The sequence below is a fragment of the Aythya fuligula genome, chromosome 5 (assembly GCF_009819795.1).
Source record: "Aythya fuligula isolate bAytFul2 chromosome 5, bAytFul2.pri, whole genome shotgun sequence".
NCBI classification, from domain to species: Eukaryota; Metazoa; Chordata; class Aves; order Anseriformes; family Anatidae; genus Aythya; species Aythya fuligula.
This window is the reverse complement of record NC_045563.1, coordinates 5,153,746-5,169,074: the sequence shown is the minus strand read 5'-3', so window position 1 is coordinate 5,169,074 and position 15,329 is coordinate 5,153,746. Positions and strand designations below refer to the sequence as shown.

Sequence of the window (15,329 nt, the reverse complement as noted above, 5' to 3'; positions counted from 1 at the left end):
TGTGGTTTTAGGAGAGGTAACTAAATATTCCATTGTTTAATGACATTTCAAATACTGTACCTTCAAAATATTCTCTTCAATTTGCATGAATTTGCAGCAGAACAAAAGAAGAAAGTCAAATCAAGTAACACTTTTACTAGTTGCTCTATTAATAGGGCAGCTGTATCCACAGTTTCTCTAATTTGTCACATTTAAAATTGTTTACGAAATATCCAAGAGCATTCATCTCAAAACAACACACGGTTACTAATTTGCAAAAGGTAAATTACTATTGTATGAGGGTTTTTTTGTTTTTGTTTTTGTTTTATAATCTAGAATTTATTCTAATTTACCTTTTTTAGGGGAGGACTCGGATTTTGGTAAGTTTAGAGCATCTAATTCTTTGATGTCTTTTCTTGCTACTGAGTAACTGAAAAAAGAAGAAGGTTCGGTTATTTTCATAACAGTAAAGCAAACACAGTAAAGCAAGTGTTTGACTTAGAGAAACAGCAATTTCTAAAAATTATTAAAATTTATTATTTGCTTTCAAGCTCCTTTCTAACAACTAAATGCGTAGGGCATTTGTCATTGCAAGCCAAAATATAAGACTCAAAACCAGGACAGTTTCCAGCATTCCTCTGAAATTCAGAGGCTGAAAGAACTCTCATAATTAAAATTAAGAAAAGTTCATAAAGTTTCTGTATCTAAAGAAAAAAGAAAGAAGCACAAATTTGCAGTTAAAATACCCGACACAGGCTGAAAACACTTTCCAAATTTAAAATACTCACACCATTCAACTGTTGCTACCCAAAATAGCAATTGAGTTAAAAGGCAACAAACCCTCAATTTTCAAAATGCATTTCTAATAGCACAAAAGAACAGTGAAGCCAAACTCACAGTGAAGCCAAACTCATGAATCTGCACTGATACATGGTTGACGTTTGTTTTTAAATTACAGAAGTGCTTCCATAGCAAAATATATGGGAGCTGCTCTGTTCCAAAGTTATAATAAATATTCAGTTACTGAATTACTACAATGGAAATGTTAACCAACCTGCAAGGAAAGCCTTACAAGTGAGTTATTATAATAACATTTTTTTTCTTCTGTCATTATATTCAGAAATCTGGAGTAAAACCTCAGGAATTGGAGGCCGCCATTTTCTGAAGTTAAAGCCATAATACTATGGGGAAAAGAGTAAAACAGAGCAAGGCTGCTTATTTTTCCAGTAACACTCTACCTTTGGCATTTAAGGAACCATACGAATCTAGAAGGCTGATGATGTAAGTCTACATTAAGAGACAAGACTGAAGAAAGCCTTCAGCTACCTGCAACATGTTTCACTAACCAAAAATTCACATTCTAGTCAACATCAAGACTACTAAAAATCACAACCTGTTCACTTTGAAAAAGAGAAAGAGGGGGACAGGTGGCCTTCACCAAGGATGTTAGTTACAATATGTTGAGACAGATGCATTAGAAACGCTTTAAAAAGATGACAACAAATAAGGGGAAACAGCTTTGAAAAACAGATTTGGTATTCTTTTGAATATGTTATTCCTTAAGTAACATGCATCCCTCTCTTTCTCTCCTCCTTCCACCCACCTTTTTTTTGGAGGGTGGGGTGGGTGGATGGAGAGGGAATGGGAAAAGTAAGATTAAAAGGACCTTTCTTTCTTTTCTCTGAACTTTTGGTCCAGATTCTATAAACATTTTAATTAAACAGTTACTTTACATTCCCTTCTTTAAAAAAAAATCATAGATTAACCACTTTTTGATTTTTTCCATTTAAACAGCAATGTGTATCTGGGCATTCAAGGTAATAGGACAATCAGATATTGAAACTACTACAATAGGGGCCTGTAAAGTTGTAATAACTAATTGTTAGAACCAAAGCACACACTTTGCAAATACGTTACAGAATGGAAAACACATAATGTTAACAGCTGTTTTTTTGAATTTGTTGATTTTAAAGACACCAAAACTGTACCAATCTGTAATACAAATGCAATGTAAAGGGTAAGATGGGGAACATAGAAGAAATGAGTTGGAAATGACTACGAATGACAAGGGTTAACAAAAAAAAATGTATTTCAATTCTCTTAAATTGAAATCAGTCATTAACCAGGTATGTTTCTCAAAACATGCAATACTTCTAGCCCTTAAGTGGTAAGCCATTTGCTTGCACTTTTCAGTAAGAAACAGCAACAGTCTACAAGCAACAACATATAAAATTGCACCCTTTTGGAAATTTTGGAAAAATGTTAACATCTTCAAAAGGAATGTCTTATAAAAAAAAAATAAAAAATTGGTAAGTCTAATAAAAGTTAGCTATTACTTACAATTTGGAATCTGCAAAGGATCGAACTAAACACTGGTCCTTTTTCACAGTGACGTCATCATTACAGCTGGGAGATACAACCTGAAGTTTCAAATAAAACACTTTTTTTAAGCAAAAAAAAAAAAAAAACACCAAAAAACCTTATCTTGAAAAGAATGACAGCAGGAAAATAGCTGTTTTCCTGTTTCTTCTATCATAGTTCCCATATCTGAGAAAAGAAACATACTTCAATATGCATTACTAAAGCCAACAATAACAAATTTCAAGAAGCAGTTTATCTCAAACTATTTATTTACTCTGCTTGTCATGTACAAGCTAGAATAGTTTACTATTTCAGTTGTAAACTCAAAAAGTACTCTACGGGGGTGACATCATGGAATCCTGTTCATGCACTCAGCTTTTTTCTCCTGTTCGTATAAAAACTGTTTAAAGCATCTATTTAAAATGGAAAGTCACAAACCCACTTATTTAATACCAGCGTCTGATCTTTAGCACTCAAACTGAGAGCTAAGTATCTTTTTTTTCTTTTTCAGGTGTGAATAATGTTAACCAGCACAGATTTCATTGTTTCACAGCAGTACCATCTCCAGATGTCTAAAAATGTGATACAAATGCATTTGTAGTATTTGTATTACCACAAACACGTTTACATTCTATTCTAGACCATGTATGGACAAAAACCATGAAATGCAGATTGATCTACCAGGATTCCGTGGAAGCTGTGCCACCTCATTCCAACGCGGCAGAAATTCATCCCCAAACCACAAAAAGACATTACGGGTTCTCAGCAAGCAAAGAACACAGCAGGTACACAGCTTCTAAGTAACTTAATCCCTAGCTGGAACCATGTGAAGTTAAAATCTGCCATTAGTGAAGGGATATACAGCAACCAGAACACTTATAACACCACCACATTTCACATTTTTAACTGTGGTATAGTTGGCTGAGGCAGTGTCAGCTACTCACCCTCCATTACACTGTAATGTTCTTTAAAGGAAAAGAAGACAACTAGCCAGTGATTAGTTCGTTACCTTTTGATCTTAGATTTACATAGGGATTAAAATGTTAAACTAAGTTGGAAGATGGCTATAAGCCAAGCCCTTTCCAGCTAAGGAAAACAAGATTCAAAATGAAGGACTATGGTTTACTCAATTAAGTAAATGAAATCTGTAAAAGCTAGTGAACAAAACCTGCCTATCTGTTTAATATTCCAAGTACCTTTTTATTTAAAATAAACACATCCCTGATGGATGACAGAAGATGCATATTCAGCTTGTCTAATAAACTGAATACTAAAGCTGTCTAATAAAAGTTTACTAAAGAAATCAACTTTTAATATACATCTATAAACTTTTTTGTGCTTGTAAACAATCTGCAAAGTGTCTGTCTTTACAGTACAAGCCTAGTCTCTCAAAATTATTCAAAATATATTTAATATTAGTAATAGCAATGAACAGCTGTATCCTACATTGACTACTATTTTTATTTGACTGTCAATCTCTAGAGCTAGAAAAACTGGAGATTCGCATAAATTTAAGCATGAAAGGAACTAATACTTAAACTGAAAGTCTAAGGAAAAAGGCAATCATTAAACACGAAAAGATAAAAATTCCACTGCACTTAAAACTCATAAAACTAGTTGCTCTTTAACTGCCTGGGAGCGCAAGTCCTAAGTTACTCTATTTTTAGTAGAAAAATATCTTTGCATACCAATCATTTTATGTTCAGTTTTGAAAGACTTAAGAGCCACTAAACTGTAAGTTATACACGGATGATCATCTTTACTCTCCTACTGTTCACAGATACTGCAGAATATTCAGATTTTTAGAGAATACGAGCAGCAGAGCTTAGCCTGACTGCATTCACAACTTTGCTACGAAAGTTGTGAATTCTGCAAACTTTCCTATCCAGGAAAAGCACTATAAGAACAACGCAACAAGTCAGATGTCATTCTTGTAAAAATAAAATAAATTAAGTAGTATGACATCAGAGATGTCAATGCTTTAAATCACTTACCAATGCTGGATACCAGTCTGACTTCTCAGAATTACAAGTCACAGTCACAACTTTGCCAAGCAATTCATCATTGAGACGCCTTTTATCTTCATCCTCTTCTTCACTACTTTCTTCTTCCTTTTCATCTTCAGTACTGAATTATTAAAACACACAGTATTTTAAAGTTTTCAACTGAAGTTCACATTTGAGAGCAAATACAGCTTACAGCCAGATCTTTCTTGCTCTTCTGCAAAGCTTCACAAACAGAATTTTAAGAGCTGAAATTGCTTGAAATACTCTTGAATATTAAGTGATCTTAGAGGAATTTGGTAGAAAATCTTTCCAAGTAGTAGCATTTTGCAAGAGCAGATGTTGGAATTGGAGGCATGAATCAGGTTTGATTGTGTATAGATATGAAACAAAGAGAAATAGTCTCTACCATTAAAATTTAAAAGCATCTTTTTTCCTACTTTGTGCAGTATAAAGAAGGTTAAAAAATCCTATGTATCTTGACAAAAAATTCCTATTATATGAAAGAAGTATAAACATTCTGAAGGCTACTACAAGGGAAAAAACATCAATTCTCTGTTACTGCTAAGATATGAACACATCTAAATGAACTGAATTAAGTCCATAACCTGTGCATGCAGATTGCACGATACAGCTTTCAGACCATTACAGCTTCAATGGTACCACTACAGTTTTAGCAAAGGACTCCAAAAGAAAGGAAAGCAACAGAGCACTATCAAAACTCACACAGGAATAGAAGATCTCCTTCCTCTATTGGATTTCTTCCCAATAACTGGAGTTCCAAAGTGCTCTGGGTTGGTTAGTGGTAGCTGGTCAAGTGTCTACATGGAAAAAGAAAAAATAATTTGCCATTTCTTATTATATCAAAAAGCAAGCTTGTACTACTTAGCTTTCAATGTATGTTCATCGCCTTACCTCACTTTCTGCAAAGTGCCTTTCTCCCTTCAAGCATAATGAAGTTCGTCTCAAGGTCCTTTCATCACCATCATCAAAAACTAGAATGAAGTCAAGGAAACACAATGGCAGATGATGATCAGATCTCTTTCCCAAGCTGACAAAACAAGTCAGCTACTATTTATGTCACAATTTAGAATATTCTCTAAAACAACATTTCAAAGACCTTCATTTTAATGTTTCTTTGGTTCACAAACAAAAGGAAGGGTGGTATTCAAGATTCAGTCTCAGAACAGATAACATTTTCACAAAGAAGTTCAATTTTCACAAAGTCAGTTCAAAGTAAGGCTTCTGGAGGCAACAGTCTCAGTCTAATTTAGACGTCCTACTTATCAATACGTTGCACCTCTTCATACCATAGCCACTGGTTGCACAACAGTTACTATTATCTAACAATCTTCCTTAATCTATCCATTTATTTCATACCTTCTTCATTTGAATTATCTATCTTCCTACAAACAACTCATCAAAAAGACAAATCAATGAGAAGAATTACAAGTGTGACAGTTTTTGCTACACTGTCAGTACTGTGCTACCAACAGCCTGAGAGTACGAGAAACTTGCAACTGCAGGTCTGACCGATTTAGAAGGAATACAGAAAGAAAAGTCAGACAAACATGAGTTTTAACAGAACAGGATAAGTCAAAAGGAAGTTCCATCAATTTATAATGTTCAGCTGAAGAAGTCTAGGATACAATGAGTTTATTACAAGCTTTGGCCAAGAAATGTCTACTCTTTAGTAGGTTTAAATAAAACATTTTCACAAAGATTTCCTTTAAGAGAAGAAAATATAATAGTCCCCCCATTCCCTCCACCTCTATCCCAAAATTTTATTTTGAAGATTTTTAAATGGTTTGGTACCTACAATCTGTAGTCAGCAATAATATTCCTTCTAACTAAAGTAAGTCACAGAAAGAGTTTGTATTTTAAGATGCACATGGTATTTTGGCAGTCCTACATCCCTCGGTTCTGGTTCAGACCCCTCTGTCTGAGCCACACACACAAGGAGAGCTGAGACCAGGTGGCTGCAGTCTGGCATTTCAGTAAGGTAAAAGTTTATTTGTCCGGGTCAAAGTGCGGAATACAATTCTATATTTAAACTACTCGAAACATGCTTTGTTCAGTAGTGAACCTTTTTTTGAAAAAAAAGTAAAGTTTTAAAGATTGTTGTGTTTATCAATACAATAACTTTGACTTACTTCCACTAAAAAAAAAAAAAAAAGAAAAAAAGAAAAAAAAGAAAAACCATGGTCTAGCAGGAATATGGAATACACAGGTATTGTTAGCAGGAACAGTTCGGTTACAGCAAGAAAAACAATTTGTCAAAAAAATTAATAGAATAGCCACTTTCTCATAATCTTAGATTAAACCCTTACACTGGAATAATGCTACAGTAATAATTATAGAAAAAGGTGTGAGTACAGATTCGGTTACACTTACAGCTTATCTTAGCTTCAAGGTTCCTACCTCTTCGGAGTAGAGATACTGCTGTGCCATGTTCCACTACCAAATAATCTTAATGGCTTCAACCATAAAATAGTAAACATGAAGCAATTAACTTTTCCCCCTCCAAAACGCTAATATTAAAAAAAAAACAACAACAGATAGCTATAAGCCTAATTAGCTATACTAGTCAATAATCTTTTCAAAAACTTTAAAATTAAGCAACCATGAAGACCTGTCAACCCCAACGTCAATACACTACTCTCAAAATCCTCTAGTTTGGTTTACAGCTTCAGGAAACCACCGCCGATACACTTTGCACTAAAAGGCAAAACAAAACGAGGCCTTCCCCTCAAAACTATTTTATGGACCCTGCAGTGCTTGGCATTTCTCATTGGTCTAAAGAGGCTGAAAAGCAGATTATCATTATCCTTTACCAAACACATTCTGAACTTCAGTCAAAGGACTCATAAATTTTCAGAAATTTTAGGGGACAAAAGTCTGGGGATTAGAAACAAGTTACTTTATTGGAAACCGCAAACAGAGACTGATACATGACAGCGAAGAAAAAAAAAAAATCCGCCTAGTTTCTCCCCACTTCCAGAAGCTCTATTTAATTAAAACTAGTATAGTATACAAAGAAATCAAGCAAACCATTCATAAACTGGAACAATTTTCAAAAACAAGGAAAAGGCATGAGAGGGCACTACTATTTTTCATGTTTCAAAGCCATGCTTATTAATTGCTTCAAGGACAAAAGGAAACTTTCTTTGACCAGACAAGATTTTCTTTGATACCTAAGAAATTTCTACAGCAATTTCTGTTGTGGACATACGCAACAGCATTTGCAGCTGATAGCATAGTTGGACAACTCAGAGGAAGGCAATATCCTTGCAGAACAACAACGTACATTACAGAAAAGCATAAAGAGGCAAAAATTTCCTTAGCGAAATTAGCGATCGTGTTTTATATGATGTCAACAGAGGAAGGATGGGATGATTTTTCTAAAAAAAAACAACATCAAAATATCATTTAGTTGCATTTCTAAAGTGAGGCAAAACAAGTCTCACAAATTAACTGCGATAAACAAAATATTTTGTAATTGTAGCTACTTTAAACTTCACTCCCTTTCAGTGAAAAGTATTTAAGTCTTACTTAAAAGGTAACCAGAACCACGCATCGATGTCGTTAGCACCTTTAATATATATACACCTTTCCAAAACTAAGTAAAGGCCTTGTGGTTTCCATCTCATTTGCTATTTATGAAAACTCTACTTCACAAGAAGTGCTGCTCATATTGCTGCCACCCTTTGCACGACATTTTAAAGCAAGTCCGAGGGGCTTGTCTTTTCAACAGACAAGATGGTATATTAGGGATTTCATGAATAGGTGAGACAGCAGAGTGGTTTTGGCTATTCAGTACGTTGACAGTCTGACAGCAGTCATGGTAGAACTTAATGCACTCAGGATATGGTATAAGCTGCAAATTCCTTCCACTGTTAACCACGCCCAGAAGTAAAAGTGTTTAACTCTAGTTAAAATGCTTAGTACTAACAAAGACAAATTAAAAAATTGATAAATTAATGTTGAACAACCTGTATTAATTGTATAATTATATATATTGTACAATATATAATCTATTATACAATATATATGTTGTATAATAATACAATTAATTGTATTAATATTAATGCTTTTTCATTTCCCAAACAAGTTGTTGTTGTAACTCCAAATTCTCTGAAATTCTACAAGTTGTACTCCCTAAGAAAGACTTTACTGAACAGAATCAGTTGTGTCAAGGAAGGAAAGAAATGGGGATGGAAGACAGGGAGGTATCTCTCCATACACATGTAATGTAGTCATCAGAGGACGTGTTTACAGGGCCATATTTATCGTAGAAGAGGAACTTACAGTCCTGTCCTTCCAAAGAAGCAAGTCATAAAAAGCAGAAGCCCTTTACGTACCACTGTTGCCTAACCTCAGTGGGCACGTACTTGTGGTGATGGGGTGCAGCAGCAGATACGTCTGGAGAGAGAACGACAAGCACGAGCAGGAACCTAAACCTGCTACTGAAGAGTCAGTCTAACAAAGTAGAAATGACAGGAGGTGAAGCTGGATAGAGGCCTTTCTTCCAATATGTGTTATTTAATGAAGAGCTCCGACAGAAGGAAAAAAAAAGATGACTAAGCAGCACGGCCTGGAGGAACTGTCTCTGTTATAACGTTTGTTCTAGTTCCATTCCCAAGATGTCCTATGTGGAGCTGAATATGCTCCATATAGAACATGTAAACAGGGAAACAAAATGGAAAATGCAAACTCTCACTGCATCCTTGTCAATAACAACAGGAAATGAACAGCAATCCTTTTTTTTTCTACTTGTGGAAGCCTAGGCAAGCCAAAGCTGTGATAGAATAACAAAACTCTCCACTGAGAATCAATGCAATACTTCCAAAGTGCTAGTAATTTGTGAGCTATCTGAGATGCTACCCATGAAGGCATCCACAACCCTGTGAAAGCTTTGTGGCTTTTTGTTTTTCAAGCGTGCAAACAATATGGGAAGTACCAGGATGAATTTCTCAGTTGATTAAAAACTGAGTACCTCCAAAATGCTTTAAAGTGCAACTTCCCACACCCTCTGGATGAGCTCTGTAGAAGGCCTGTATGTGCCTACATATGCCATTAACAAAAATAATATTAATCTTTTTCTCACAAAGATACTGTCTCAACATCTGTTCTCATTTACTTAAAGAGAGAGAAAAAGCAGAACAAAGCAGGAGACTAGCGATAACATCCTCATAAGAGTTACAATATTACTCGTACATAGAGCGATCACTCTTACCAGAACAAGGCAGTCTTGTAATAGACGAGAGAATATGGAGAACAACCCTCAAGGCTGCATCTGCTTGCTGACTTCAAATCCAACAAGTTCTGGTACTGTTGTTGCCCAAAGGAGGAGAGGTTCTATACAGCATAGCAAGTACTTTTATCTCGTTCCCCCCTCCCATTGAAAAATCTTTAAGTCTCCCAAGACAACAAAGATGCACACCAACAAGTGGAAATTGTTCCTGTGTCGCTGTGCACACTTGGTTATTTTTAACAATGACAAAATAATACTTTGTGAGCTACCAGAGATGCTATCCATGAATGCATCCATAAACCTGTGAAAGCTTTGTAGTTTTTGTTTTTCAACTGTGGAAACAATATAGGAAGTACGAGGATTCAGGCAATACTTGTTGAATGACCTTGGAGCCAGGGATTACGCTAATCAATGATTCATCTTTGTAACAAGATGCTGCAGAGTGTTGTGCTACCGTAGAGACTACAGAATTCAGTGTTTTGTTTGTTTTTTTTGAAGAAAACTATTTTAAATGAGCTTCAGTTTGTTTGCAGAAATGTATAGAAATATGACTGAACGCACCGAAGAACGAACTTGGAGAGCACTCATATAAAACTATGTCCTCACAAAAGCCTACTGCCTGAAACTGTTTCTTATTTCCTGAGATGTTACAGTAATCTTACTATTGTAACATAGAAAGAGATTTAAAAAAAAAATCTACCTCCTGAACATGCCTGAGTACAAAACGTGGTGCTGCTATTCTTCTTTCAGCTTCTTCAGAAAGCAAGGAACGCAGTTTTCTATGTGCCCATACTCCATGATATGCCCCATATCCAGGTAAATATGGGATTTCTTCCAAATCCACCCAAGCAACATTTTGGAGATAAAAAGAGTAAACTCACGGGAGGTGAGGGAAGTCCGGAGCACCGGCTAGGTGGGGACAACCGGACAGTTCCCCTGCCACACTCGTCATTTAGGATTCCGGGATGACACACACACAGCCAGAGGATGAAGTGATGCTTCTGGGATGTAGTACTCAACAGGATGCAGGGAAGGCGAACTGGTCGAACCAGCCACACAAACACGACCAGCGCCGCGCACATACTACGAGAAGCGTGCTGTGCTGTTGATGTTACAAAAAGACAAACTGGCAAGGATAAAATCAGCTGTCTGCCGTGGCTCTGAGAGCTTTTCTGATCCTTCATAAAGGAATTAGGGAAGTTAGGAGCTTCAAGTTCTAGTGGAGACAGGACCAAGTGAATTTTTCATCTAAGCAGAAATATCCCCACTCAGGAACAGGTGAGGAAAATACGACAGACAGATAGCTCCTGTTACTCCTGCTACCGCAAGTCCTGGGACATCACAGTTCATTTTATGAAAAATGTTTTCAGATCTGTCAACTGGAATTTTAAAAACCCACAGAACATATTTAGCACCTGTCATCTCTGTCACCTGCCCTCCTAAGTGTGATACCCCTGGGTGACACAGCCTGTGGCTCACGCTGTGCTTCATTTCCCCAGCAACTCGTGCCACCCCACACCTCGCTTGCACAAGGACGAGCATCAGGTGCCCAACTCCTCCCAGCACACTCACTCAGCCGACAGCATTCCCTGCGAACCCTGCAGCGACCACAGGCCAGGAGGAAGCCACCACCACCACCACAGGAGCCTGGAGAGCGGCAGCAGGAGGAGCTGAGGGCTCGTGGAGGTCTCAGAAGCGGTGCCCAGCCCACAGCACAGCCAAAGCTGGGTTGTGGTGATGTACAATACAGAACCAAAGCCAAAGAGGAAAACCCTTTTGGCTTTTCCTCTCATGGGGCATTGAAAAGAACGAGAGAAATGATTTACTATTTATAATAAAATATTCTGTCATTTCAGGTTAATTTTGAAATGAAAAAAGACATCTTGCATGAAAGCCTGAAAACCATAGTTCTCAAAGACAAAAAAAAAATTGTGTTCTCTTGCACTCTGACGTATAAGCCCTACTGTGGACAGCAAGGTCTGCTAGAAACTGCAAATACCCCTCGATATTTTTAATTTCCTATTTCCCTTTCATTTCAAGGGAAAAATAATAGTTAGCTACACCTTTTCTCTTTCTTCAGAAGAACTTTTCCATGCCTTTGTCTCTCAAAAGACAAGGCACAAGGCTTGTACGTATACAATGTATTTGGTCTGTTTTTTTTACTTCCATTTAAAGTTGCAGGTATGGTTAAATTACACATCTTCAACAACAGATCTAAGCACACGCACGTTGCTGGCCTTAGCCTTGTCAAAAGAAAGATGATACTTGTTTTGATGAGACGAGAAAAAAAGGGTTGATTTAACAGCAGCTCTTCAGATGCTTCCTGAAAATACTGTTTTGTACTTTTATATAAAAACCACATTGCTTTCCCCTCTGAAAAGTTTTATAAAAGTACTTCCTTAAAGAACATATACACGGCGGTTTCTGTTTTCTGAAATTATGGTAACAATTCTAAGATTCCAGAGAAGGTTATGGATGGAAAATATAACCATGTACTATGTTAGGTGTGGCCCATTTTCTTTCTTTCCTTTTTTTTTTTTTTTTTTAAAGTTATTTCAGACATTATTGCAGTATTTACCTGCAGCATTTTACAATTTAACAGAGAATCAGGTTGAATTACTGCTTGCTGAGCGTACAATCTAACATGGCTCCACTGAAAACAGATCTGATGGACTGTTCTAATGCTGTATAATTATCACCTAGTAAAATATTCAGCACTTCAAAAGCATCAAGGCAGCACTTCAAATTTTTTAAGTAAGTTCATTTAAAATAATTAAGTTTGAAAAGATTAAAACATCCAACCGAGCCATTTGTTGCTCACAGAACTTAAACTGCTATTACTGTCATCCCTCTTTACATTCTGTTGAGCAGACGAGAGGGCAGAGACGTGTGATGGAGTTCTTCAGACATTGCTAAACTTTCACTCCAACAAGCTTTTGTTCCTCTACCTGCTTATACTTCTTTACCTGCTTAAGCTCTTAAAGAGCTGACTTTTGAAGGTATTTCCACATCACAGTTGAAAACTTCAGTGACTAAATGGCTACAGAAACACCATTACTATGCAATAAGAGGTGAAATAATTCCACGGCAGCTAGCAAGGAAAGAAAACCTTGATGTATTTTGGGCAGAACACTAGTAACAGACAGGAGATCTACAGTTAAAATAGACTCATCGACATTGTGTCTCTGTTGTTATTGGTGACAAAGTAGCCGACCACAGCAAATTATTTATTTATTTATTAACGAGTATTTATTACTGATTTCTTTATCCTCATCAGACTACTTTTAAATCACTGCGAACAAGATGCTACATAAAACAGAAAATAAATAGCACAGGAAAAGCGCTACTTAAAAGCAAGCTTTCCCTTGTGCTTTCCAACTCAAGCCTGACCACATTCAAGAAAACATTCTCGAACTGGAAAAGCTGTTTAATCCACTTCCTTTCAGCTTTTAGCTTTGACTGAATCAGTCAATAAGACTGCCAAGTAGTATGGCCACCATCTATTAAGAAGGAACCAATTCAACTCTGTTTACTTGACAGCAACATAAACACACACTCAATATCTATCCAAAGCTTTCTACAAGGATACAATGGGAGAAACAGCCTAAAAATAAGGCTCGTTTTTCACACCTCAATGTTTCTGTACTCAAGCTAGAGCATTTCCCCAACTTTAAAAGTTCAAGTAACCACGTTATTAAGATACAAACTTCATAAACTGCTTCATCTGGACATTACCTCGGCTTTCAATACCTATAAACCTGCAACCACATACTGCTCATAAAAACGTTCTTAACATCTAAATACAATTCCAGTGTGTTACAATTGTATTTTTATAGTCAAAGGTATATGTGCTCTATGTGCCATATTACAGTACTGCATATTAACTTACCATAGAATTACTTAAATCCCCTTCCACTCCTAACAGTTCCAAATGTTGACAAAGTCCTAGCAGTCTTAATACATTTGCATATGGAAAACATAAGACCTTATTTTCTCTATTCTAGCTGTCAAAAGATATTTCTTCAGGGGGAAAAAAAAAGGATAATAAATCAAGCCGTGCTTCTGAGTTTCCGAGGAACTGCAGTTAATAAATGTATAAGGTAAAAATCACGACATGCATGATTTATCTGTTATTGTAGAGTGTTCAAAAACTTGTTAAATCTAAACAACAATCCACTAAAACAAGGCAAAATATGTATTCACACTTCAAATTATCCACTCATCAAGTAAAGATTTTTGACAGAAGCGTTCTGCTCAAAAGAAAAAAGGAAACAGACAAAAACCCATCCCCCAAAACAGGGGATTTGAAATTCACCTGTCAAATGAAAAATAATTAAATTTATCTGACTTCTTAAATCAATTAAAAAATAATTTTTAATCACTGAAGTGGGAATGTGGTTGGTTTACTGATTTAAATTTTCCAGGTCAAATTCAGATTTAGGAAAAAAAACAACTATCAAAAACTAAAATAAGGAAAGTTTTCAAAACGGAAATGCTAATTCATTAACCATAGAAGTATTAGTGCAAGAAAGGTGTTTCTTATCTATTCTGCACCTGCATGGCAAAAGTCTCAGACTTGCACAGAAAAGGTCCAACGTTCTTCACAAAGTGTGTTACATCATAGTGCAAGGCCAAGCAGGTTTAAAAACTGCACTCCAAAATAAGCCTGCCTTTTCCCCCTCACCTGACACACACTACAATTTTAAAGCTAAATCTAGAATTTTATAGCAGTGGTATATAGTTAAAGGAAATTTACAGAATCACAGCATGGTTGAGGTTGGCTGGGACCTCTGGAGGTCTTCTGGTCCCACCCTGTGCTCAAACAGGGAAGCCCAAAGAATGGGTTCCCAGGACCCCACATCCAGGAGGCTTTTGAAGATCTCCAAGGAGGAGATTCCACAACCTCTCTAAGCAACCTGTGCCAGTGCTCTGTCACCTGCACAGTAAAGAAGTGCTTCCTGATATTTGAGATAATGACATATGATGATATGAATATGCAAAGAGCAGTGGGGTTTTGTCAACTGATAAGTGGACTGGCTTACATTTAAAGTGTGCAATAATAATAATCACGTCGCGATAAATCCTTCCGAATTACTTCTATTGAGATTGTGAGTCTTATCCTGATCCCATCGAAGACTACATAGTCTCACCCACTGCAATGGAAAGGTTGGATTACTGAAAATACCTTCCTTCTAACTTAAGGAAAAAAAAAAAAAAGGCTACTGAATTAAAATAATCAACACGTCATGCTGTATGGGATGCCTCAGCAGGGTACTGAAGAATATAAAGTAAAACCTGAATACATTCTATATATAACGCAGCTAGTAAGAAGAAACAAATATCAATTTAAATTTACAAGTACCTATCTCAAAAGCTGTGGACAAAATTAGAATGTACAGTGTTTCCTCTCAGCCGGGTACTTCCAAAACTATTTGATTCAATTACTGGGGTTTTAAATACTTGCTTATCTAGGATTATTACTTGAGTGCTGCTGGCTGTTGTCTTTCTACTTTTAAAGTTATTGCAGAAAAATCTAGATATCGTAACGAACAATTCTAATTATTGAAAATAATGAAGTTTCTCTTGCAATAAATCCACATTCAATTTTGAAATTTCACGGACCAGGCATTCTGGAGGTTTGTTTCCATAACTGAGAAACGCATGAGCATTCAGCACAAAAGGCAACGCTGTTTTCTATTTTACTTTAGATATACTCATTACTTGTTAATGAT

At 36.3% G+C, this 15,329-nt stretch overlaps 1 protein-coding gene across 1 annotated transcript in view; it reads right to left on the bottom strand.

Annotated features, from left to right (window-relative positions):
• The window catches only part of ARID4A (AT-rich interaction domain 4A), a 47,016-nt gene that overhangs the window by 25,746 nt on the left and 5,941 nt on the right, over positions 1–15,329 (bottom strand). The window contains exons 6-10 of the mRNA XM_032188590.1: positions 5,259–5,338; positions 5,070–5,164; positions 4,335–4,467; positions 2,320–2,399; positions 333–409 (exon numbers count right to left, since the gene is read on the bottom strand). Of these exons, the coding sequence (XP_032044481.1) occupies positions 333–409; positions 2,320–2,399; positions 4,335–4,467; positions 5,070–5,164; positions 5,259–5,338 (465 nt within the window). The remainder of the gene's footprint in view (positions 1–332; positions 410–2,319; positions 2,400–4,334; positions 4,468–5,069; positions 5,165–5,258; positions 5,339–15,329) is intronic.